The 23479-nt window shown below is 40.3% G+C and overlaps 1 protein-coding gene across 1 annotated transcript in view; it reads left to right on the plus strand.

Annotated features, from left to right (window-relative positions):
* Positions 1–23479, plus strand: part of FLT1 (fms related receptor tyrosine kinase 1) — a 145856-nt gene that overhangs the window by 23982 nt on the left and 98395 nt on the right. Inside the window, exons 4-8 of the mRNA XM_065397601.1 lie at positions 7136–7260; positions 13943–14105; positions 14196–14332; positions 18984–19158; positions 21390–21507. Of these exons, the coding sequence (XP_065253673.1) occupies positions 7136–7260; positions 13943–14105; positions 14196–14332; positions 18984–19158; positions 21390–21507 (718 nt within the window). The remainder of the gene's footprint in view (positions 1–7135; positions 7261–13942; positions 14106–14195; positions 14333–18983; positions 19159–21389; positions 21508–23479) is intronic.

The following is a 23479-nucleotide window of genomic DNA, read 5'->3' on the forward strand; positions in this document are numbered from 1 at the left end:
TTCAGAAGCCAGTCAATATATAAAACCACTTTTTCCACTGGAGTGGCCAATATTGAGTTGTTGTGGGGGGTGAGTGCACAGTCTATGCAGTAGTTACTCTGGCCCCAGACAACCAGGAACTGATGCATCAGGCAAAAGAAACAAATATTCTTGAGAGCATTGGCTTTGTTGCAGTTCACTAAGAAAACTGGGATCCGTATAGTGCGTGAGCCCATAGAAACCCTATGAGCTGAGGAGGGAGAAGGACATTGGAATTTGAAACTCAGGAAGGCTTTCTGCAAGTTCCCTATGATCGCGGGGCCAAATCCTGCTCTGTATTCTCAATCTGCTCACCAGTCTGACGTGGGTCATTTCACTGAACACCTCCTTTAATGGGACAGTCGCGTTACTCACAGGAGTGAGGTGGGCAGGGTTTTCCACTTGCAAACAGATCATATTAATGGGATGAAGACGTTTAAGAAACATACCAAGTTAGCAGCATGCCAACTCTTTTGACTGACTGGTTTCCCCAAGGCAGGATTCCCCAGTGACTGTCTGTCACTTTCAGACCTGTCTTTCTGGGTGCAGGCACACTGTCTTTTCCACCGGCCTGTTGGTCAGACTCTTTTTCAGCTGCTGGGGTGGGGCCCATTTTCTTTTTGCACAAAACATGCACTTCGCTCAGCCTTCCATGACTGCTGCCACCTGCTCTCATGACAGAGCTGAGGAAACAAATAACTGTGGTTACTTCGATATTTTAATCCTAGAGCTTTGCAGGAATTCAAACAAATGCTGGTTCCAGGTTGCCATATTGCCATTGCCTCTGGCCAGTTCACATGTAGGCAGTAGCAACATTTTCATACTAGCAAACTTGAGAATTTTTCCCCAGAAGGAAATCAACTGTATCTTTATAGAGGAAATTTAGCCAGTTTCACAGCCAAATGGTCTTTCTTTCTTTACAGCAAAGTAGGTTAAGTTTTCAGCCATGGCAACTGCCTTTTTCATTCTCACCAAATCTGTCACTGAATTTGAAGGGAGCCTGCTAACTGGTTTGCAGCTTGGTCAGCAATGAGAATTGTTTTGTATAGTCCTAATCCGATGATCAGTCTCCAATTTGTCATTCTTCAAGGTCTTTTCTAGCATTGTCAGTGTTCATGTATGCTAATTTATCTCCTTGGCACTATTCCATGGATGGTGAAATATTCACCGATACTCCTGCTATGTGCCCCTCTTACAATATTCTGGGTACCAGATCTTGAAGATGAAGCAACTAAACAAGATTTTACTTCAGTACAATTTAAAGTAGCCACATTCATAGATCACCAATGACCACAGTTTCAAACATGTCCTCTAATTTTGGTTGTTTCAATTTTTTGGATGCCCAAGATTAGATGACTAAGTGTTTCAAGTGGAGCAATCAAAAATGAAGGCCCCCAGAATTAGTGGACACTGAAAAATTTAAGCCTTTGGACTTTCAAAGTGCTTGTTTTTTGGGAGCACATTTTGAAACCCTATAGTCACACCCTGCAAGCCCTTGGTGCACAGAATTCCCTTTGACATCACTGGGAGTTCCAGTTGTTGGCAGCTGGCTGAATCAAGCCTTCGAGTTGGAATGGATTTAAATGTGACTTTAATAGATTCACTTTTCATAACCCTGCATGATATTACATCTCAGAAGAGGCAGACTGTCTAATAACAGCTCTCCAAAAACTTTGGTTTAAAGTTCAAAAACCCCAGTGTCAGGAGAATTTAGCTGGTAAAGGTGTGACTTTAAAAAAAACCTAAAAAACAAACAAAAAAACCCAAATCTCTGAACATTGACCAAAGATTTAGATTATTTTCTTCCTGTACATTTTTTAAAAATCAGTAATAACCTGGCCATGGAACAACTTGCCCCAATGTTCCCAGTGTGGGAGGCTCTGCACCTCCCTTATCCCTTTCATGATCCATCTCTGCGATTTGGCACAGTTCTATCATATGAATTGTACTTTTTGGCTAACAGATTGTCAAAGTCAATAATGTAATAGCACATTTGTTATGAAAAGGAAACTAGTTTAAACTATATTACAGCTGTATGCAGTATGTGGATACATTTTCAGTGCATAAGAAAGTTCCTCCTACAAAATAGAGCCCCCTAGAACACATTGACATAAATCACTTGCTGTTTCCATTCCTGTGGATGGAGGCTTCACTTTGCGTATTGTGAGTAGTTCCATTGGATTTACTGGGACTACCCGCAATGTGTAAAGATAAGCATGTGCCCGTTCCTAACTGTGCTTTGATGTATTGTTGAAGCGTGCTAGGAAACCGTTAGTGTGCACCAGCAGGGTCGACACTGACCAATTAATGTGCAACATATCAATGCACTTTAGAAATCATACCCCAGTAAAGTGCACTGCCCCACCATGTCGATAAGCCCGTTGTGTTTGAAGATAAGTGCTTTAGTCTTGAGATGTTCAACTCCTTTGTACTTTGGATTTTGCTTGCCAAGTTATTCTTGTTCTGGGTTTATTTCTAAGTGTATTAATTTATGTCTCAATGTCACTCTTTCTTCAATGTCCAGCAGTCATTTTCACTGGAGGGCCATTATTTTGGGGGCTAGGAAAGGAAAAGAAGACTGAAGGGCTTCTAGAAGTAATTTTGTCCACTTAAGGCCAGATTCTGTGCACAGTCCATTCCCACTGTGCTAAATTCTCCTTTCAGTTTCACCGATGCAACCCAATTGACTTCCATGAAGTTGCACTGGTATAACTGAAGTCAAGGGTTGCATTAATGTAAATGAAAGGAGAATTTGGCCCATGGATTTTAATGCAATTTACATGAGTATATCTGAGGACAGAATTTGGTCCTTAAAAATGTCTTTATGAATGGGAGAAAGGTATTCTCTGTAAGTAGAGAAACCATTTCTTTTGAGCCTGAGATACTACTATGATAAGCATGATATAAACAGGTATCTGGGCCCCATTAAGTAGAATGGCAAAACTCCCTTAGCCTTCAGTGGCACCAGGGTTTCACCCATAGAGTTTGCTTCTGACATTTTTATCTCTGTGTTTTTTGACTTTCATAGACTCCTAGATTCCAAGGCCAAAGGGACCTAGTGATCTAGTCTGACCTCCTGTATAACGCAGGCCATAGAACTTCCTCAAAATAATTCCTAGAGCATATTGTATGGAAAATCATGTAATCTTGATTTAAAAATTGTCAGTGATGGAGAATCCATCATGACCCTTGGTAAATTGTTCCAATGGGTGATTACCCTCACTGTTAAAAATTCACACCTTATTTCCAGTCTGAATTTGTCTATCTTCAACTTCCTGCCATTGGAACATGTTCTACCTTTCTCTGCTAGATTGAAGATCCCATTATTAAATATTTGTTCCCCATATAGAGCCAAATAGACTGTAATCAAGTCATCCCTTAACCTTCTCTTTGTTAAGCTGAATAGACTAAGCTCTTTGAGTCTATCACTGTAAGCCATGTTTTCTAATCCTTTAATCATTTTTGTGGCTCTTCTCTGAACCCTCTCCAACTTATCAACATCCTGCTTGAATTTTGTGCACCAAACTGGACACAATATTCCAGCAGTGATCACACCAGTGCCAACTATAGAGTTAAAAGAACTGTTCTATACCTACTTGAGGTTCCCGGTTATGTATCCCAGGATCACATTAGCTCCTTTAAGCACAGTATCGCATTGGGAACCCTTGTTCAGTTGATTGTCCACTATGACCTCCAAATCTTTTTCAGAGGCAGAGACTTGTGTAGTTGAAGTTAAGGAACCTGAGGGCACAGAGTATGGAAAGGAGGAGCATCCGTTTTTCTGACTGTGCCATTCCAATATGTGCTAATCCAATTGTTTGTGCAAGATATTTGCCATAATATTTGCCTGAATTAAGGCTCTTATGTTTTAATCTGTTTTATAACCAGTTAAATAAAATAGCTGCTATATATGTTCACAGACAATACAGCAAATGACCTTCATGAGTTATGTGATTCTGTGACTACTTTTTGTGGCCTCACATTGATTGTGAGTGGGAAATATTGCGGGTAACCTGGTTAAACACAGTACAAAACCACTAACTGCAGATGCAATTATTGTTTTAAAATATAATATTCAGTAAGAAGCGACCTCCAACTTATGCAAATATTCAGGATTTTTTTTCCTCCTCAGTTGCGGCCAGTTGTTTAGCAAAAAATAAACATGCTCCTCCCAATGAAATACTTAAAGCCAAAGGAGCTTAATACATTGTGCTATTGTGGTCTTCAACATTGCTGAAAATACTCTTTTTTGAAGATAAACCATTCTGTTCAAAGTCAGAATTAGACCCCCATGGCCTGATTCACCACAGTGTTACTCTGCTTTTACCCCTAGAGTTAGTTACGCCAGCGTAAAAGTGGAGCGGTGAATCAGGCCCAAAGGGTGGAGAAATTTCATCATTGGAGATGGCCCAGAAGAATAGGGGAGGGAAGTCAGATTTAGACTTTAAGGGCCTAATTCACCACTGTGTTACATCACCTCAGGAAGGAAAGATTAATCTCTGGCAATCAGAAGGAAAACATGGCAGGAGCTGCTAGCAATAGGTAGGCTGGAGGTGGGGGGAGAAAAGACTAAGATGGGATCAGGAGGGTTTATTAATTGGGGAAGAAAGGTCCTATCTCATTGGAGTATTCCGACTGTGTTACTCTAGCACCAGCTGCTAGTCCTGAAGTAATCACTATATCCCCTTATGACCATTAAGAAGGAAGGAGAATAAAATCAAAGGGGCTCAGGAAAAGCCTCCAAAGTAATTATGAAAACAAAATGCTGCTAGGAAACATGATGCATATTCCTTTTAATCAAAAGCAGGAAGACGTTTGGAGGGCTTTGGGCCATATACTGCCCTCAGTCCATGGCGGAACTCCCTAGTGATGTCAATGGGAATTCTGCACGCGAATCGAGCTATAGCGGTAGCTGGCTCTTTATGTCTAAATGCTCTAATGTGTAATTGTAATTTCAGATTTACAGGGGAAAGCCACCTTCAAATGTAATAATTGCATTCAGAGGAGTCAAGGAAACTTTTTTAGCTTTGTTTGACAGCACTTGACTGTCTCCTCCAAGTGTGAATGGCAGAGGCACGTTTCCATTAAGGGAAAAAAGAGTTCTTCACATTTTGTGCTGGTTTCCTGTCACCACCTCTAGACAGACAGGGAGTCCTGTGAGGTTAGGGCAGTACAGCTCCCACTAGAGCAATGTTGGCATCAGTTAGTGGTGACACTTTGTCTGGAGACAGTACCGGTAGTCTTCAGGGCAGCTCTTCCTCACACTTGTAACGATCTGGAGATTATAATACAGGAAACTACTCTGCAAAGTTTGCTGGTTTTGGAAAGTAGCTCTTAATTTTGTGACAAGGATGAATGAGCCTTAGGGGAGTAATAAGTCTGTTTCACTGGTGATGTTAAAGGTCTAGTGACCTCTTCCATAACTGCAGCCCCAGCAAAACAAAAATGTTTCTTTTACAATGGTACAAGCAGGCGCAGTCTTGGTCTTTCCTTGAATCATATTGCAAAGGAAATGTTAGACTAACAAGTCTTTGAATATTTTTATTGCATACACAGTCTCTACTATGCATGAGCTCCTTTTGCGATCACAACAGATCTGACTCTGATCCAGGCTTTCAATTTTAAATGATTTTCTTCATGCAACAATTTGATCTCATCTATTAAATCTCCTTAAACTCTTTGGGCAAAACTGTGCTCTCACTTGCGCAGGGGTACATCTAAGGTACTTCTGAATTTAGCCCATTGTAAGTAAGTGCAGAATTGCTTCCCCTCCTGCCCTGTGCCTAAGATGTACTTTAATTTGCATAGTCTAATAAGAAATGGGGATCTTAAAGGATTTTATTACTATGTGAAGTGATGTACATACTCTTGAGTGAAAGAGAAGCAAAAGCAATGTATTTAAAAGAGTAGCTGCTTCAGTGAACATATAGGAATGTGCAGAGATTCATGACTGGGATAATTTGATAGTGATACTCTATTTCAACATTCACAAATGGCCAAATCTTGGAAGGAAGAATACTATTGCTATATATTGGATTCGGATTGAGTGAAAACAGCAGAATTTGTCTGAAAATGCACCAGAACTAAAATAAAACCAAACCCCCAGATCTGACCTCCTGAAAACAGGATTTAGATCCAGAGTTTGTGGCTCTTGTACGTCTTGGTTAAACAACACAAACAATAAAACATTTGCAAAAGCAACAGTAATATTCCCTATTTCCAATGTGGGCTATTTGTGCCAATGCCTTTTGTCAAAGGTGATTGCTTAAGGAGACAGTAAATTATACTGTCAAGTCTTAGTTGTTGAGTTAAATGAAATAAATGTTTCCCTGACATTTTCAGGCACTTGTCACTTACAAAAGAGACACAAATATATTGTGCTGGTAGGAAGGAAGGCAATTATTAACGCTTACTTGTCCATATTCTAAGAGCTACTTGAATATCTGACTTAATGACCATGTTTAGGATCCCAGTCCTAGTCTTACTGAAGCCAATGTGAGTTTTGCTATTGACTTCCAGGGGAGCAGGAACTTGGTGGGGTGTTGCTTGATAGGTGAATTCCAGCTCAGTCCCATGTAATTACTTCTTCCAATGACAATAAAAAATAAATGAACACAAACACTATGAAATATAGTATTTTATTTATATCTGAGCCATATGTGAGATGCAATAACTAGAAAAAAATCTGTTTACTTAACATCACCTATATTATATTATATATATAATATTAAAGTTGATGCAAAAATGTAAAGAAATGCTATGTGTTGATTATTAATGATTAGTGATCTTTATACACTGCAAAAATATTTTACCAGCCCTAAATAATGAAAGTAAATGGAACAGCTATTTTGGAAACTTATCAACACTGATAGTTAGGGAGAATTGACTGATCCTTTGTTGTAGTTATCTGTAAATAATGAAAGAACCATTTTTAAAGAGATATGGGGCCTGTGGTGAGAATTTTCTCTAGGCCCTTCAGATTTACCACAATAAATGAGAAGGCTCTTTTTAGTTGTTGTGGTAATTTGTTAGTATAGTTTGGTTAAGTTAGCCGCACATTTTCTATGCTGTTGTAATGTTTCAAACAGTTACCTTTTCTTTTTATCCTTCTCTGTAGATACAGGCAGTCCATTTGTAGAGCTGCACAGCGACATACCTAAAATTATACACATGACTGATGGAGGAGAGATGATCATTCCATGCAGAGTCACGGCACCAGACGTTGCTGTTACTTTAAAAAAGGTACCTTATCCACATAGATTTCGGAAAGTGTTCCTGCAGATATAAATGTGCTGAATTACTTTTTTGCAACTATTTTAATGACTGGAGCGTTTGAGCAAATCACTTGTTCCCCTGTGTTAAATGTTAACTATATATTCTGGGGGCACCCATGATTTAGGGCACAGTCTCCTCTTGGAACCTGGTCCAACCACTGAAATCAATAAAGATACTCCCATTGACCCAGAGGGTGATGGCTCAAGTGCTTGATGCATAGAAATGTATGCACATGGCTCCCAAGGAAGCTAGTAGAATTACATACACAAAGTAAATCCCCAGGCATCAAGATGAGAACAGTACTTCTTTGCTAATGTTATGCTTGTTTAGTTTAAATAGAGACGACAGCTCATAGAACAGGAGAGCTGTGCAAGTCAAGGATGAGATGCTTTATCTGTGTCTGGAGAGAGCTCCATATGTGAAGGAATAGATGAACAGTATTGTTGCAGGGAAAGAGAAGGTCAACTCTTTGTGTAAAACAGCAGGAAATAGTGAGACAGGACTCAAGAAAACTGATGAACTGTTCAAATAAGACACATGGGGCCAGATTTTCAGCTGGTGAGAATCAACATAGATCCACTGATTTCAACGCTTCATTGTCTAGGCTGACTTACACCAGCTGAGATGTGGCCCTTGTGTTTTATCTTAAGTTAGAGGTTCTCAAACTGCAGTGGTCCATGGAGCACTTGCTCATGGTCTGTAGAGACCTGGCTGGTGACATGACACTAACTTTCCTCCTTGTTTCCAACTGCTAAATCACATTAAAGGAAGCTAAAAATGCAGAGAAAATAAACAACTTGAATCTAAAAGTGATCTCTATAGATTAAAGCACTTTTTATTCTGGAGCACAATTCCTTGGTGAGGTGTGGAGCAGGGTTGGCTTGTGCAGAAAATTTGATGGCTGTAGAAGCAAAGAATAAATGGGGCCGGGACTGAAGTGTGTGTGTTGTAGAATGAGAATCTATTTTTTAGATTTTGGAAGTTGTGGGGTTAAAAATGTTTCCTTGTTGTGTCTTAAACCTCAGTGTATTTAATTCCGAGCTGGGAAAACTCCTGTTTCACTAAGCATTCCGCCTGCAAGGATCTTCTTTAAAATGAGTTTCTCCTTTCCCTCCTCTTCTGATGGATGAGATTTATACCCACCACTCTTCCTCCACTGCCATGCAGTATCCACTGCCCTTGAAGCTGAAGTTTGTGGTGTAGGATCATGAGGCTCTCTATAGCATCAAAGTCAGATGTAACACGGTTTATAAGAGAGGAGGAGCCTGGCCTTAACTAAGGGAATTGGTTACGTATACTTTTTGCATTCCAGGAAAAAGAAATGTGCCTCCCTAGTTCATATCAGAATTTCCTGAAATATGTAAACTACAGGTGCTTAGATCATGTACTTGGTTATTTGTCATGCTATGAAACCAGTGGATGTAGGCTCCAGCAATTTTTTTGCTTATGTAACAATTACGAGAGGCCTGAGATTTATTTCACAATTGCTGTCATAGTATTTATGGCTAGCTGGCAAAGCAGTCATTCTGTTTTCCACTTAGCAATGAAGTGAAAAGCCAGGATTCCTGTCCTGGAACTTCTGTAACTGGAAGAACAGCATAGAGCCATTAGGTCTCTATCCTGCGTTAACAGGAATTCAGAAAATAGGTTCTCAGGCACGTTTCACACTTCCTAGGGAAGTGATTCCTCCCTTTTGAGTGGACTCAATCCTGAAGTCCTGTGGAGACACTGCCATTCACATTTTGTTTCTCTTAGTATTGTTACCTTTTAGTTTCAATGGTGCAATGTGGGGAAATTTTATTATTCATCTCTAGTGCTATGGATGATGTTAGCCAGTGAAATGCAATGTGGGGAAATTTTATTATTCATCTCTAGCGCTATGATTGATGTTAACCAGTGAAATACTGTAATTACCTATTGTACAAATGTAATTGCAGCTTTACGTGAGTTTTGAGATGCGTAGCTGCTATAACTTCAAGTTAAGTGTGTGGGCCAATGTTTGTTATTGCACAAGCTGGCAATCAACATACACAACACAGAAAGAGCCATAAAAATCTTGCAGCCAGGGATTAAGACAGTACAGGGGATTGGAAAAGGAAGATGGAACCTTTCATTTCTGGGTCACGACTTCAAATCTAGCCTAGATCTATAGCAACTGAAAATCTTTTTCTCATTGTTCGATGACCTGTAGAATTAGTTAATGGTTTCAGTCTAATTCAGGGGTAGGCAACCTATGGCACTCACACTGCCTGGGTCCTGGCCACCGGTCCAGGGGGCTCTGCATTTTAATTTAATTTTAAATGAAGCTTCTTAAACATTTTAAAAACCTTATTTACTTTATATACAACAATAGTTTAGTTATATATTATAGACTTATAGAAAGAGACCTTCTAAAAACATTAAAATGTATTACTGGCACGCGAAACCTTAAAGTAGAGTAAATAAATGAAGACTCGGCACACTACTTCTGAAAGGTTGCCGACCCCTGGTCTGATTCTTAGTAGACAGATTGTCACATTGCCGAAACCACCATTGACACTGCTTATGGTAACCTTTGTCCAAAGGTCAAATGGGCACCATAGCAGCAACAGTATCACCAGGGTAACTTGCCTCAGCCCCACCTTGAAGGAACCATTTCTTGGAGCAGTTGTTTTGTCTACTTATCTGTTCCTCCTGGCTGAGAATACCAACAGTATTAACGTGTTTGAAAAACAAAACAAAAAAAGGGGCAGAAGATTAGGGAATTATTTACCACAAGAATAGGAGGTTTTATAGGCCCTTCCTTCCCCAAATCAGATTCCTCCTTCTCACATGAAGAAAGATGTAGATATTTCAAAATCTATTACACATTTCAGTATGCTTTAAATTGGCATTTTTAATACAATATATCTTACAAAACATATGGGAAACGTATCTCTACTACATTCATAGGCTTTCAACATTGTATTGTGGTAGGGCCGTAAGACCCCAGCCAGGATCAGGGCTAATTGCGCTACGTGCTGTACACATAGGAAGACAGTCCCTGACAGTCTAATTGGAAACAAGAAGAGAAGAGGGTGACTAGGGCAACTTAGCAGCTATGGTGATGTGGGTGATATAAGTACCTAGATGTATAATAATCCCATGTTTACTTAGGCTATGCTGACCAATATTGTCTCATTGTTTTCTTGTACTCCCTCATGTGTTGACTCCATCTGTTGTCTCTCTTTAGATGGTAAGTTTTTTGGGGGCAGGGACTGTCTTTTTGTTCTGTGTTTGTACAGCACCTAATATAGTGAGGTCCTGGTCCATGACTAGAGCTTCTAGGTGCCATGGGAAAATAAAATAAAATAAAATAATAATAACAACAACTGATTATCCTGATTATCACTCCAAAAGTTTTTTTTTCTCCTGCTGATAATAGCCCACCTTAATTGATTTGTCTTGTTAGAGTTGGTATGGCAACCCCCATCTTTTCATGTTCTCTGTATATATATAGATATCTATATCTATCTATCTATCTATATCTTCCTACTGTATTTTCCACTCCATGCATCTGATGAAGTGGGTTTTAGCCCACGAAAGCTTATGCCCAAATACATTTGTTAGTCTCTAAGGTGCCACAAGTACTCCTCGTTCTTCTAACAACAAGTGATTCTGGATCATTTCAACTTTTTAAAAAATCAGTCACTCGTGGTTTCCTGCTGGCCCCCTGGCAGAAGTGGAGTGATTTGAAGGAGGAGAGGGTAGTGGCTCAGTCACAGTGGCTCTGTGCATCAGGGCAGCATGGAGAAGCTGGTGGGGAAAGTGGGCAAGCAGGTCACAGAAGGTAGTGGCATTGGTGGAATGGAGTGAGCGCTGAGGGTGGCTCAGTAAGATACAAGAGCAAATAAGTAGGGATGGGAAGAGTTGTGAAAAGCCTTAAAGGTGAGAACCTGGCCTATTTTGGTTCTTTCCAGTTGGAAGAAAACCTCAGCTCTCCTCTCCTCCGAGAACAGCTGATTGGAGCACCTTGGACTTTTTGATCTGACTCAGCCACAGGAGACCAGCTTTGCTGTGTAGGATCCCAGAGGACTTTACTTTCATGCCCTGCTTTTAATTTTCATTAGTCACGGATTTCAGTTGTCTAATGTGTCCTTGATGGTAACTGAAGTTGCCCACACAAACTTTTTTTTAGATCCCCAAGCTGCTTATGTAACTCTAACCATTTCTGAGAGGTGCCGGACTAGTAAATAGTTTGTGCATGGATTTGCATTAGGGATGGGTGGGGCTCCTGGAGCCTGAGGGTCTGTGAACCTCTCAAACTATACTCCAGCTTCACAAAATGAGATTAAGTTTGTAAAGGTTTGTTCTAGTAATTTAGACTCTCTCCCTGGCCCTGTGCCACTCCCAGAGAGGGTCAGTGTTAAGAGCTTTTCTAGCTAAAGGGAAGCATGTGCTATGTACTAAGGCTAGATGAACAACACTCTTAGCCCCAAAGCTAGGCTAATGCAAATTTATTACCTGATTAATTAACTAATAGGAATTCAGCTCGCCCTGGGCAGCATCTGCTTGTGGGGCTCCTGTGGAGCCTGGACTGCAAATCGAATCCTCCTCTTATCTCCTAGCAGAACCCCTGGGGGAATGCAGCAGTGAAACAATAAGGACAACCTGCACCTCCACTGAACCAGCGGGGGTGGGGGTGGGGTGGGGTGGGGGGGGTGGTAAATCCAGCTGGATGGCTTGAAAACAGGAGCCGTGAACTGGTTAAACATACTGTTTGTATGTAGAAACAGTAACTACAATAGCGCCGTCCCTAGAATACAAGGCACTGCTGAGTGTCAGCCAGCAGGCTATAAAGTAATGGACTGTGCTTATGTGTGTAACACATACAGTCCCCTGTGATTTGCAAGCTTATTATAGCTTCTTATCAGATGTTGTAAAGATAAGGAATTCTATTCTACTGCAGCACTTTTGTGCCAGCTGTAATTATTCATCATTCATGTCTGTCAGAGGAAATGGGATGCGATGACGAGGGGGAACTTGAGGGCAGCTTTAGGCCTGTGCTGAATAGGCAGCACCGAGGGTGCCACATTTCAGAGGGAAGGTGTTCTGTGCAGGAAGAAGCCATCTAGTCACAAGCCCCCAAATTCTGGGCATCCATCCCTAAGGCTTTGGCTGCAGGAAGAGGAGGGCTGGCCAGAAGACAAGTTCTCTGGTCAAGCAAGGGGGAAGGAAAGAGGTGAAAGGAATGCAGCGAGGCTGGCGGCAGAAAGAAGTGGCAGTGGCGAAGGTGCTTTGTTGACTGGGGGGGGGGGGGGGGAAGGTGCACACACCAGTCCTTTCTTAGAACACTAGTACACCTCAGCTCAGCTGGGAGTAATCTTAAAAAAAATGTGCAGTTCTTCTATAAAACATGACAATAAAAAATGGCATTGTGAATTTCCGTACTCGGAGCCTTTTGCCCATTGCCAGGTTTTTCAAGAAGGGGGATTTTTGTTACAGTAACAAAAGGCATTAATACATTTGAAGGGCAGGAGATAGAAAATACGTAATTGTCCAATGATGATGTTCAAGATGCTACACAGTGAAAAGTATACCTGGGATGATGAGAAAACAAGACTTCTAAACATGTTTTTGCGTGAACCACAATGCTGGTATCATATTTTGCCTTTGCAGTTTTTGTTGTATCAAAATGGGTTTCAAATTCAGAAAGTGATCATGTAAAATTTAACTGCTACCACTGCCAGAGCATTTGATTATTTCCTAACTGTAACTCCCATGTGCCAGGGATTATATTTGACTTCTGGGACTAAAGTTTCAGAGATGACTAATGATTTTGGATTCCTCAGTTTTTGGGTACTCAGCCTGAGATGCCTTAAAGGTGCCTGATTTTCAGTGCTGAGCACTGACCCTCTGAAAATAAGGCCCAATTAATGTGTCTCAAGTTGGGCACCAAAAATCACTAATCACTTCTGAAAAATTAAGGTCACAACCTCCTGTGGCTTTCTTCATTTTCCAGTAAGAACTACAATTAGCATGACTGAGGAAGCTCTGCGGCCTTATGATTCATGGATTGTGTGCTGTGATAGTCATGAGAAGCCCCTATATTGTGATGTGTCAGTTTGGGAACATGTGCACATATTATTCACACTCTTTCTGAAACAATCCAGTGCCCTTAGAAGACAACAGAAATCAAGAGACTCATAAAATGGAATCTGAGCTGGCATTTGTTAAAGGCACAAGATGACAGCAGAGGAAGTTAATCCGTCAACCGTAGGGGAAAATGTGTATTTCTTTCTCAATAGCCACACCAGGATAGTTAATTACAAAGTCTGTCTGTCTGAGGCACCTTCGCTGCCAATGAAAGCCAATAGCATTGTAGGCAGACTAAGCTCCTGGGCTAAGGGTAGTGTCATTCATTTGTATATTAATTTACATTCTGCAGTAAATCATGTAACGATGGATGCAAATGAAACCTTCACGTTCTGCACCCCGATTTTCTTTTAATTTAACATAAAACATTTACTTGAAAATATGCCTAATTAAATCTTGTCATTTGTGAGTTGATTGGCACTTTTTAGATTTGTTTTTTAAATTCCTTTTTATTAAGCCTCCGAAGGTTTTTGGGGAGGGGGCTCTGTGGAAATAAAAATGGATTCGTTTGATCAAATATGTTCTTCGTTTTCAGATTCCACTAGAAACTCTGATTCCTGATGGGAAGACAATAATTTGGGATAGCACGAAAGGCTTTATAATACCAAAGGCAACATACAGATTCATAGGTCTCATGAGCTGCGAGACAACCGTTGACGGGCATAAGTATAGTACGAAATACCTAACGCACCGACAAAGTGAGTAGCGTTCACCTGTCTCAGTCTTGTAAACATGGCATTATGTTGGTGTGATGCTATTCATTTTTCCTTTCTCTTTGTGATCTGCAGCCAACACAATATTTGATGTCCAACTAAACACCCCAAACCTAATCAAATTGCTGAAAGGAGACACCCTGGCCGTTAACTGTACAGTTGCTGCAGCCTGGAACACAAGAGTTCAGATGACATGGAGTTACCCTGGTGAGGTGAGTGCTTTGGTCTGTATGTAAAAATGCTACTTATTTTCTAAAACATCATCCCATTAATAAGCAACCCCAATAGGAATTTTGGCTTGAAATACTTGCCATACGTGGCATTCCATAGTCATGACCCTCACTGACATGTCTTTTATTGCCTTTTTACAATTATTATTTTGCTTAATTGAATAAGTAAACATGTTTACACAATACACTGCGGTATATTGCATAATCAGGAGTGAACAGGAGAATTGTTTCATCCTTGGGAACTTCTTCTGGGGTTCAGTGAAGTAATAGAAATTTATCACCCAGTGCCAAGTTCTCTTTTGTAACAGAAAAGTTTTCAGTTAAACCATCTTTCTAAGCCCATTCATGTAAAGGACTGGCAGACAGTCAGGCACCCGACTCAAGCATGTTTAGAAAAGATATTACTATTCAGCTAGCCAAGATCTCATTTGTTAAGTGTCACATGAACAATTCTCTTGTTTTGACAACTACAAGAATGATCTTGAATGTATTTCCCCTCTCCTGCCTCCCCCCAGATTGGGAGCATCCTCATAAATACTTGTCATTTATGAAACAACTGCCAGGGAGTCCGTGTTAAGCTGATAAGAAATTTGACATTCGTTTAAGGTTTACAGCTCCCAGTCCTTTCATGTCAGTTTGATTTATACTGTAGATCCAAGTCATGATCATTTATTATGTCCGTCATTGTGCTGAATCACAACCTGAAATTATGATTACACAATGTCAGCATGATGACACCAGCAGCCTCTAGCAGACGGTCGCTGTTTGCGCTAACATTTTTTCATCTCAGAAATAAATAACTTAGCAACAAACAATACTCTGAGCGTGCTAGAGTGGCACATTGTTGCCTTGCCATGATCTGTTGCTTAACATGACACTGTGCACTGTGAAGTTGTGTTTTGGTTTTATTTAGATGATGGGGCTCGCACTGGTTTATAAGACAATAACGATGTTCTGGGTTAAATAAACTCTGAGCCCGAAGGCTGAGGGGGAGTCACAGGAAATAACTCCTCAGCTTCAGTTTATCTTCTGCTCCACCCTATTCTCTTGCCAAATCTTGTCATTTCTCTCTCTCTCTGTAATGTTTCCAGAATTCTCCCCTTCTCTCTTCCTGCTGCTAACACCCTGGCACACACCTTGTCTACTGTAAATCTTCTCCTCTCTGGCCTCCTTTTGCTTCTCCATTTTATTCAACATGCTGCAGGTAACACAATCTTCCACTCCTGTTGCTTCCACCCTTTCCTGTGGAATCTCTTCATTGTCTGTTTTCAGTGCCAAGTATCAGAGGGGTAGCCGTGTTAGTCTGGATCTGTAAAAAGCGACACAGAGTCCTGTGGCACCTTAAAGACTAACAGACGTATTGGAGCATAAGCTTTCGTGAGTGAATACCCACTTCGTCAGATGCCTGTGCCTGACGAAGTGGGTATTCACCCACGAAAACTTATGCTCCAATACGTCTGTTAGTCTTTAAGGTGCCACAGGACTCTTTGTCGCTGTTTTCAGTGTGTTAGCCGTGTTAGTGTGGATCAGCAAAAAGAACAGGAGTACTTGTGGCACCTTAGAGACTAACAAATTTATTTGGGCATAAGCTTTTGTGGGCTACAGCCCACTTCATCAGATGCATGCAGTGGAAAATACAGTAGGAAGATATATATATATATATATATATACAGAGAACATGAAAAAATGGGTGTTGCCATACCAACTCTAACGAGACTAATTAATTAAGGTGGGCTATTACCAACAGGAGAAAAAAAAAACGTTTGTAGTGATAATCAGGATGGCCCATTTCAAACAGTTGACAAGAAGGTGTGAGTAACAGTAGGGGGAAAATTAGCATGGGGAAATAGTTTTTACTTTGTGTTAATGACCCATCCACTCCTAGTCCTTATTCAAGCCTAATTTAATGGTGTCCATTTTGCAAATTAATTCCAGTTCTGCAGTTTCTTGTTGGAGTCTGTTTTTGAAGTTTTTTTGTTGAAGAATATATACCTTCAAGTCAGCGGCACTGCTATGGATACCTGCATGGCCCCACAGTATGCCAACATTTTTATGGCTGACTTAGAACAACGCTTCCTCAGCTCTCGTCCCCTAATGCCCCTACTCTACTTGCGCTACATTGACGACATCTTCATCATCTGGACCCATGGAAAAGAAGCTCTTGAGGAATTCCACCATGATTTCAACAATTTCCATACCACTATCAACCTCAGCCTGGACCAGTCCACACAAGAGATCCACTTCCTGGACACTACAATGCTAATAAGCGATGGTAACATAAAAACCACTCTATACCGGAAACCTACTGACTGCTATACTTACCTACATGCCTCCAGCTTTCATCCAGATGACATCACACAATCCATTGTCTACAGCCAAGGTCTAAGATACAACTGCATTTGCTTCAATCCCTCAGACAGAGACAAACACCTACAAGATCTCTATCAAGCATTCTTAAAACTGCAATACCCACCTGCTGAAGTGAAGAAACAGATTGACAGAGCCAGAAGAATATCCAGAAGTCACCTACTACGGGACAGGCCCAACAAAGAAAGTAACAGAACGCCACTAGCCGTCACCTACAGCCCCCAACTAAAACCTCTCCAGCGCATCATCAAGGATCTACAACCTATCCTGAAGGACGATCCCTCACTCTCACAGATCTTGGGAGACAGGCCAGTCCTTGCTTACAGACAGCCCCCGAGCCTGAAGCAAATACTCACCAGCAACCACACACCACACAACAAAAACACTTACCCAGGAACCTATCCTTGCAACAAAGCCCGTTGCCAACTCTGTCCACATATCTATTCAAAGGACACCATCATAGCACCTAATCACATCAGCCACACTATCAGAGGCACGTTCACCTGCACATCTACCAATGTGATATATGCCATCATGTGCCAGCAATGCCCCTCTGCCATGTACATTGGCCAAACCGGACAGTCTCTACGCAAAAGAATAAATGGACACAAATCAGATGTCAAGAATTATAACATTAAAAAACCAGTCAGAGAACACTTCAACCTCCCTGGCCACTCACTTACAGACCTAAAAGTTGCAATTCTTCAACAAAAAAACTTCAAAACCAGACTCCAACAAGAAACTGCAGAACTGGAATTAATTTGCAAACTGGACACCATTAAATTAGGCTTGAATAAGGACTGGGAGTGGATGGGTCATTAACACAAAGTGAAAACTATTTCCCTATGCTAATTTTCCCCCTACTGTTACTCACACTTTCTTGTCAACTGTTTGAAATGGGTCATCCTGATTATCACTACAAAAGTTTTTTTTCTCCTGCTGGTAATAGCCCACCTTAATTAATTAGTCTCGTTAGAGTTGGTATGGCAACACCCATTTTTTCGTGTTCTCTCTCTCTCTATATATATCTTCCTACTGTATTTTCCACTGCATGCATCTGATGAAGTGGGCTATAGCCCACGAAAGCTTATGCCCAAATAAATTTGTTAGTCTCTAAGGTGCCACAAGTACTCCCTGTTCTTTTTTCATTGTCTGTATGTCTTGTCAGCATCACTCGGATTCTTCAGCCTCATCTCCTAGGTGCGACATAACTCTGCCCCTAACCGCATCTCAGTTCTCATTTCCACTCACTCCCCCGTGTCAGGGCCCTATAGCTGTCAATATTTAAAGTTGGGAAGTCACTATGTAGCCATATGCAAAATTGGTAGATGTAGTACTATAGTAATTAATAACTGGATTACATTTTTAATTAAGGGTTAGCAGGCACACTGGGTTAATACATACGCCTTTCACCCCCTACACCAGTGTTTCCTGTCTTGGGGGTTTGGACTCTATATGGAGAAGTGCCATTCTAGTTCACTGGGTCACACAGGCAGAGCAGAGGATTGGTTTGGTTAGGAAGAGTTATAGAACCCAAATCCAATACCTCCTTAAGATCCAGTTCTGCCATGACAGCTACACAAGCACAGTTAGCTAAGACCTGCATTTACTGTGAATAAAAAAACCCCAAAGCACCCCTCTGTTCCAATATGTCTTGCACTAGCCCTTGGTGAGCAATCAGATAATCTTGTTCAATTTAACTCTCTCATTCCTCTCCTGGCCCCTGGCTACTGCAGAGAAAGAACAATGGAGAAGGTACAGGAGCAGCTGGGCTTGCTAGTCCTCCTCTACCCCTTTCACCCTGGAGCCAGGGAAATTTGCCCGTGTGCATTGAGTCCCAGTGGCAACTCTCACATTGCACTCCACATTGCCACTAGCACTAAAGGTTCTGTGGGCAGTGCCAAAGTAGCATTGGCTACAAAGGATGAGATTGCTGCTACTCATTGTATCATTGTATTTTAGACTGTACATAGTGGTCTGGCCCTCTTCTGTATTCAGAAAGTGCCTAGTAGATTTTGGATGCTATTGCAATTTAAATAATAATAACTAATTGCTGCTCGTTATATTGTGTCTAATTTAGTTTGTAAGCCCTTTGGGGTGGAGACCATGTCTTTCTGTGTGTGTTGAACAGCACAAGGGGCTTGAATCCCAATTGGGGTTCTTGGGCACTATCATCAAAAAAACAACAATAATCATTAATAATAATAATAATGTCTTATGTTCTTAATAATTAATAATATTTGATTTACATTTTTTTTCTTTCTAGGCAAACCGCAGAGCATCTATAACCAATCGCATTGGCCAAAGGAATACAGATGCCAATATTTTCTACAGTATTCTTGTTGTTGACAAAGTGCGTGATATTGATAAAGGCCAGTATACCTGCCATGTGAAGAGTGGACCATCGGTCAAATCTGTTAACACAACAGTCCACGTTTATGGTAAAAAATAGTGTGGATGTATAGGATGTATAATGCTCATGATCCGTGTTCAAAGCTAAACAATGGTTAGAAACTTTTTGTACACAAGGACAAAATGGAGGTGAATTTTTGGCAAGCCAGTCATAGGAAGAGAAAAGAGCCTGGGAACAGAATATATACCATTTGATCCAAGACACTGTTTTATTTCATTGGTAGCAAATAGCTTAGTCTGATCACTAATCTGATCACTTTTGTTTGCAAAGTGCATGAAAATTCTTCACTAGTCAATACCAGCAAGAGTAGGCATTAGCACCATAAAGACTCCCAAACAAGAGACAAATATACAGGCTTAATTTAAATGGAAGACCCCCCCCCCCCCAATGCTTCTTCTCTGGGCAACATTTAGTTTTGTTACCTGTGCCCAGTGGTATGCAAACCATATAGCCCTTGATACTGGTTTTGGCTCCCGGCAGTTCTTTGTTATGTGAAGCTCATGAGAATTACATCTCCAGTTGCGTATACGATTCACTCCTTACCAGACACGCATGGAGAGTAGATTGATGTGATACACTCTGTATGGAACTACACCTTGAGACAATTCAAATGCTGAAGCAAGTGCAGGCTACTGCAGCTCATTTATGAAAAGGAGGTTCAGTTTGAGGGCATTAAACCAGCTGAACTGGCTTCCAGTAAGAGTCCAGCTGGAAATCAAGGTGTTGGTTTTAACTGAGGGTGCTCTGAATGGTTTAGAACCTGCTTACCTGAGAGATCATTCTCTCCATGACATATCTCCAGCAGAGATCAGCCAAGGCACTCACATTGGAGCTCCCTGCCTTGATACTAAATGAGAGGGGACTGCTGGAAGGCTGTTCTCTGGGAGGGGTTCTTGGGTTTGGAACTGTTTTAATCACTGATTTGGGTGTCCAGAGCACAGGTTGAACAACTACAGCTACATTTTTATAAATTAGAATAAATCAACCTGAAACCCTCAGGATCTGAGCTTTCAACAGCTAGGTTTCTCAGCTCGGACGCAGGTTTTTATCAATATTCAAAGAAGGTGAAACTATTTTTTACATTTAGGTTACAAAGATTTGCTTGAAACTCATAGTTATTTTTTATGACTGTAAAACATGCATTCCTGACACTGTTCTGAAGGGTGGTGTAGAAATGCACTTTGTAAAGGAACAGAAAAAATGAAGGGTATCAGCACTTTGGGCCCAGCCTGAAAATCTTTATTTGAGCAAATAATCTTCTTGAAGTCTAGGTAACATCTGATTGATGGTACTAAAATATTGAATTGTGACTTGCATGCATTTTTCTTAATCTTATCCTTGATACTCAAAACATAGTTAAGTATAGATATGTCTGCACTTTCAAAGGACATCTACAACCCACTGATCTGTCATATGTTTTCCTTTGAACCAAACTTTACAGTTTTTAGAAGAAAAAGTCTTCTTCCAGTGTTAAAGAATATTCCATACATTACTTTGTTAGGCAAACTAACTCATCATAGAGATTGAAACACGGAACAATATACAGTAATGTAATTGTACAAAGTGAATAGATTAGACATGATTCTAATGAAGTTATGAAGAATTTCTTTGTTTGACAAAGCAATTGTAAGCCACTGATCCAGAGTCTTTTTGTCTTGTTATTGTTGTTATATCTCTGATGAAGATAAATAGAACATTCCTTCCCCTGGAAAACTCTTCTTTGAAATATATAGCCAAGTTTATGGGCCATGGACCAAAGCTCAAATTTCTGAATGTTTGTGCTGATCCATTAGGTTTTGTAATGGCTAGATTGATTGCTGAAAATCTCTGGTAACTCAGAGCTCAGTCTTGGGCTTTGTCTACACTGGCAAGTGAAAGACAAAACTTTTGTCGTTCAGAGGTGTTAAAAAAACACTTCCCCCGAAAGACAAAAGTTTTGTTGACGACAAGTGCTGGTGTGACAATGCTAATGCCGCTCATTGGGGGTGGAAGTTTTTTGTTTGCAGGAGAGCCGACAAACAGTGGCTACACCGCGTGTCTTTTAGCAGCACGGCTGTAGCGGCACAGCCGTGTCGCTAAAAGCTACGTCATGTAGACATAGCCTTGATCTCAGAATCCATGGATGCCCAAATGATCAGAGATCCCGGTTAGATGCCTTCTTGTAAAGGTCACCATAACATATGTCTTATTGTCTGTAATAAGTATGAAGCCTGATTGAGAATCAGTATCTTAACTATGTTGTATTTTGTTTTTTTTAAGATAAAACATTTATTACTTTGAAACACCGAAGGAAAAGTGTGCTTGAGGCTGTAGCTGGCAGAAAATCCTATCGGCTGTCAATGAAAGTGAAAGCATTTCCCTCACCAGAGGTTGTATGGTAGGATTACAGTTACTTCCACATAGATAAAGGAACTACCTCTTGGGTGGGAAACTAACACCTTTGCTCAGGTTTAATGATTTGATTTCCTCATAAAATATGGAAATAAGATACCCTGATATGGAAATAAATGATTATAATATTTAGCAGTTTTATTGCACATTCCATCAGAGGATTTCAGAGTACTCACAAATATTAATTAATTAGGCCCTGATCCAGCAAAGCACCTGAGCGTGTGCTTAACTTCAAGCACACAAGTAGACCCATTGACTTCAGTGAAGCTACTCCCGAGGTTAAAGTTAATTACATGCTTTGCTGGGCCTAAATCCTCACAACATACCCATGAGTTAGGAAAATAGTATCCCCATTTTACACATGGAGAAGGGGAGGCACAGAGAGGGGAGGCGACTTGCCCAAAGTCACACAGGAAATCTGTGGCAGATGTGGGACTAGAATCCAGCTCTCCTGACACTGTCTTGACCACAAGACCATCTTTCTTCAGATCAGCCAGGGAGAATATTGGAAAGAAATAAAAACTTTAATTAAAATTAATGACTGGGTTGAAAAAATCAGCCTTATAAAGTATTACTATTGGTTGGCTTAGTTTTCTGGTGGACTGTAGTTTCTATACCTAATTTAGTGGCTTGAGGGTTTTTTGGGTTTTTTTGGCTCAAATGCACTATATTAAGAAATCTTTTAAGAAGTTTTTTGAATTTGTCCAAGCACCTTTATATCAAACAATGTTATCTATTCATGATCTCCATTATTTTTTGTTTAAATAATTTTAAATGGCAATAGCTTTGGCTTGATTCATTACACTTTAACAAAGGGTGTGTGACAAGACTGATTAGAAAAACAATCCATAAATACATGAACAGCATGAGTTCATAGTACTCTCAGCCAGAATTTATTTTTGCTTCAAACACTGTGTTTTGTTTTAATCTCCCCCATTGCGTTTGCCACTCCAAATGGAAAATTAAAATATATATATATGAAACTGGTATAAGCCATTATTAAATCTTTTGCATTTCTAGTTAGTGGTTTGATTTCTTGACTGTCCGTATAGAAACAGAAATGCAGAGGGAAACCAAAAGTCCTAAACATACAGTCACTAAACAGATAAGATTTCCATTGCCCATGGAAAGACTGGGCAATGGACATTTAGGACCTTACCCTAAATGTTTCTTAGAACATGATAGCTTAGTAGTGTGTCCAACAATTTAGTGAACTAAGTCACCATTATAGAAAAAATTATTTGTACTCTATTGATAATACATCAATCTTACTACAAGCTACATCAAGCTATGGAAGAACTGTTGATGCCAGCTATAAAACTTTGAAAACAATATTCTATTTAGAAATGACTCTACTTTCTATTGTTTTTAAAGATATCTGCATGAATTCAGGATATCTGGTTCTTAAAATTTCACAATCCAGTTGCTCTTTTCCCATCTGAAATCACGGTCATGTTTGTGATGTCACAGCTGTTTACTCAAGAAAGTTTTATGATGTCATAAAGAAAGGGTTTGGGACTGAGTCATGCAGCTTTTACTCATAAGAGTAACCCTTACTCATAAGAGTATTCTATTGTCTTCACCTTCACTTTATTTATGTGGGTAAAGAGTGAAGGATTGGTCCTGATGACATAAAATTGGGAATAAGCAGCTGGAGAGCTTGGACTCTCCATTTTCATACAAACATAGATATTAAAAAATAGATTTGACCAGTTAAAAGTTGGAGAGGTCTGTTAGATCATATTGATATTAACACATAGAATTTTCATTGTCAAAGTACTTTATAAATATTTTACAAAGGCCCACATTTTAAAATTATTTAGGTAGTGCTGAGTGTTTCAATGCCTGACTGATTCAGGAGCCTAAATCTCATTTTCAAAAGGGATTGAGGCTTTGTCTTCACTACCCGCCGATCTGGCGGGTAGCAATCGGTTTTTCGGGGATCGACTTACCGCGTC

The sequence above is a fragment of the Emys orbicularis genome, chromosome 1 (assembly GCF_028017835.1).
Source record: "Emys orbicularis isolate rEmyOrb1 chromosome 1, rEmyOrb1.hap1, whole genome shotgun sequence".
In the NCBI taxonomy this organism is placed as follows: domain Eukaryota; kingdom Metazoa; phylum Chordata; order Testudines; family Emydidae; genus Emys; species Emys orbicularis.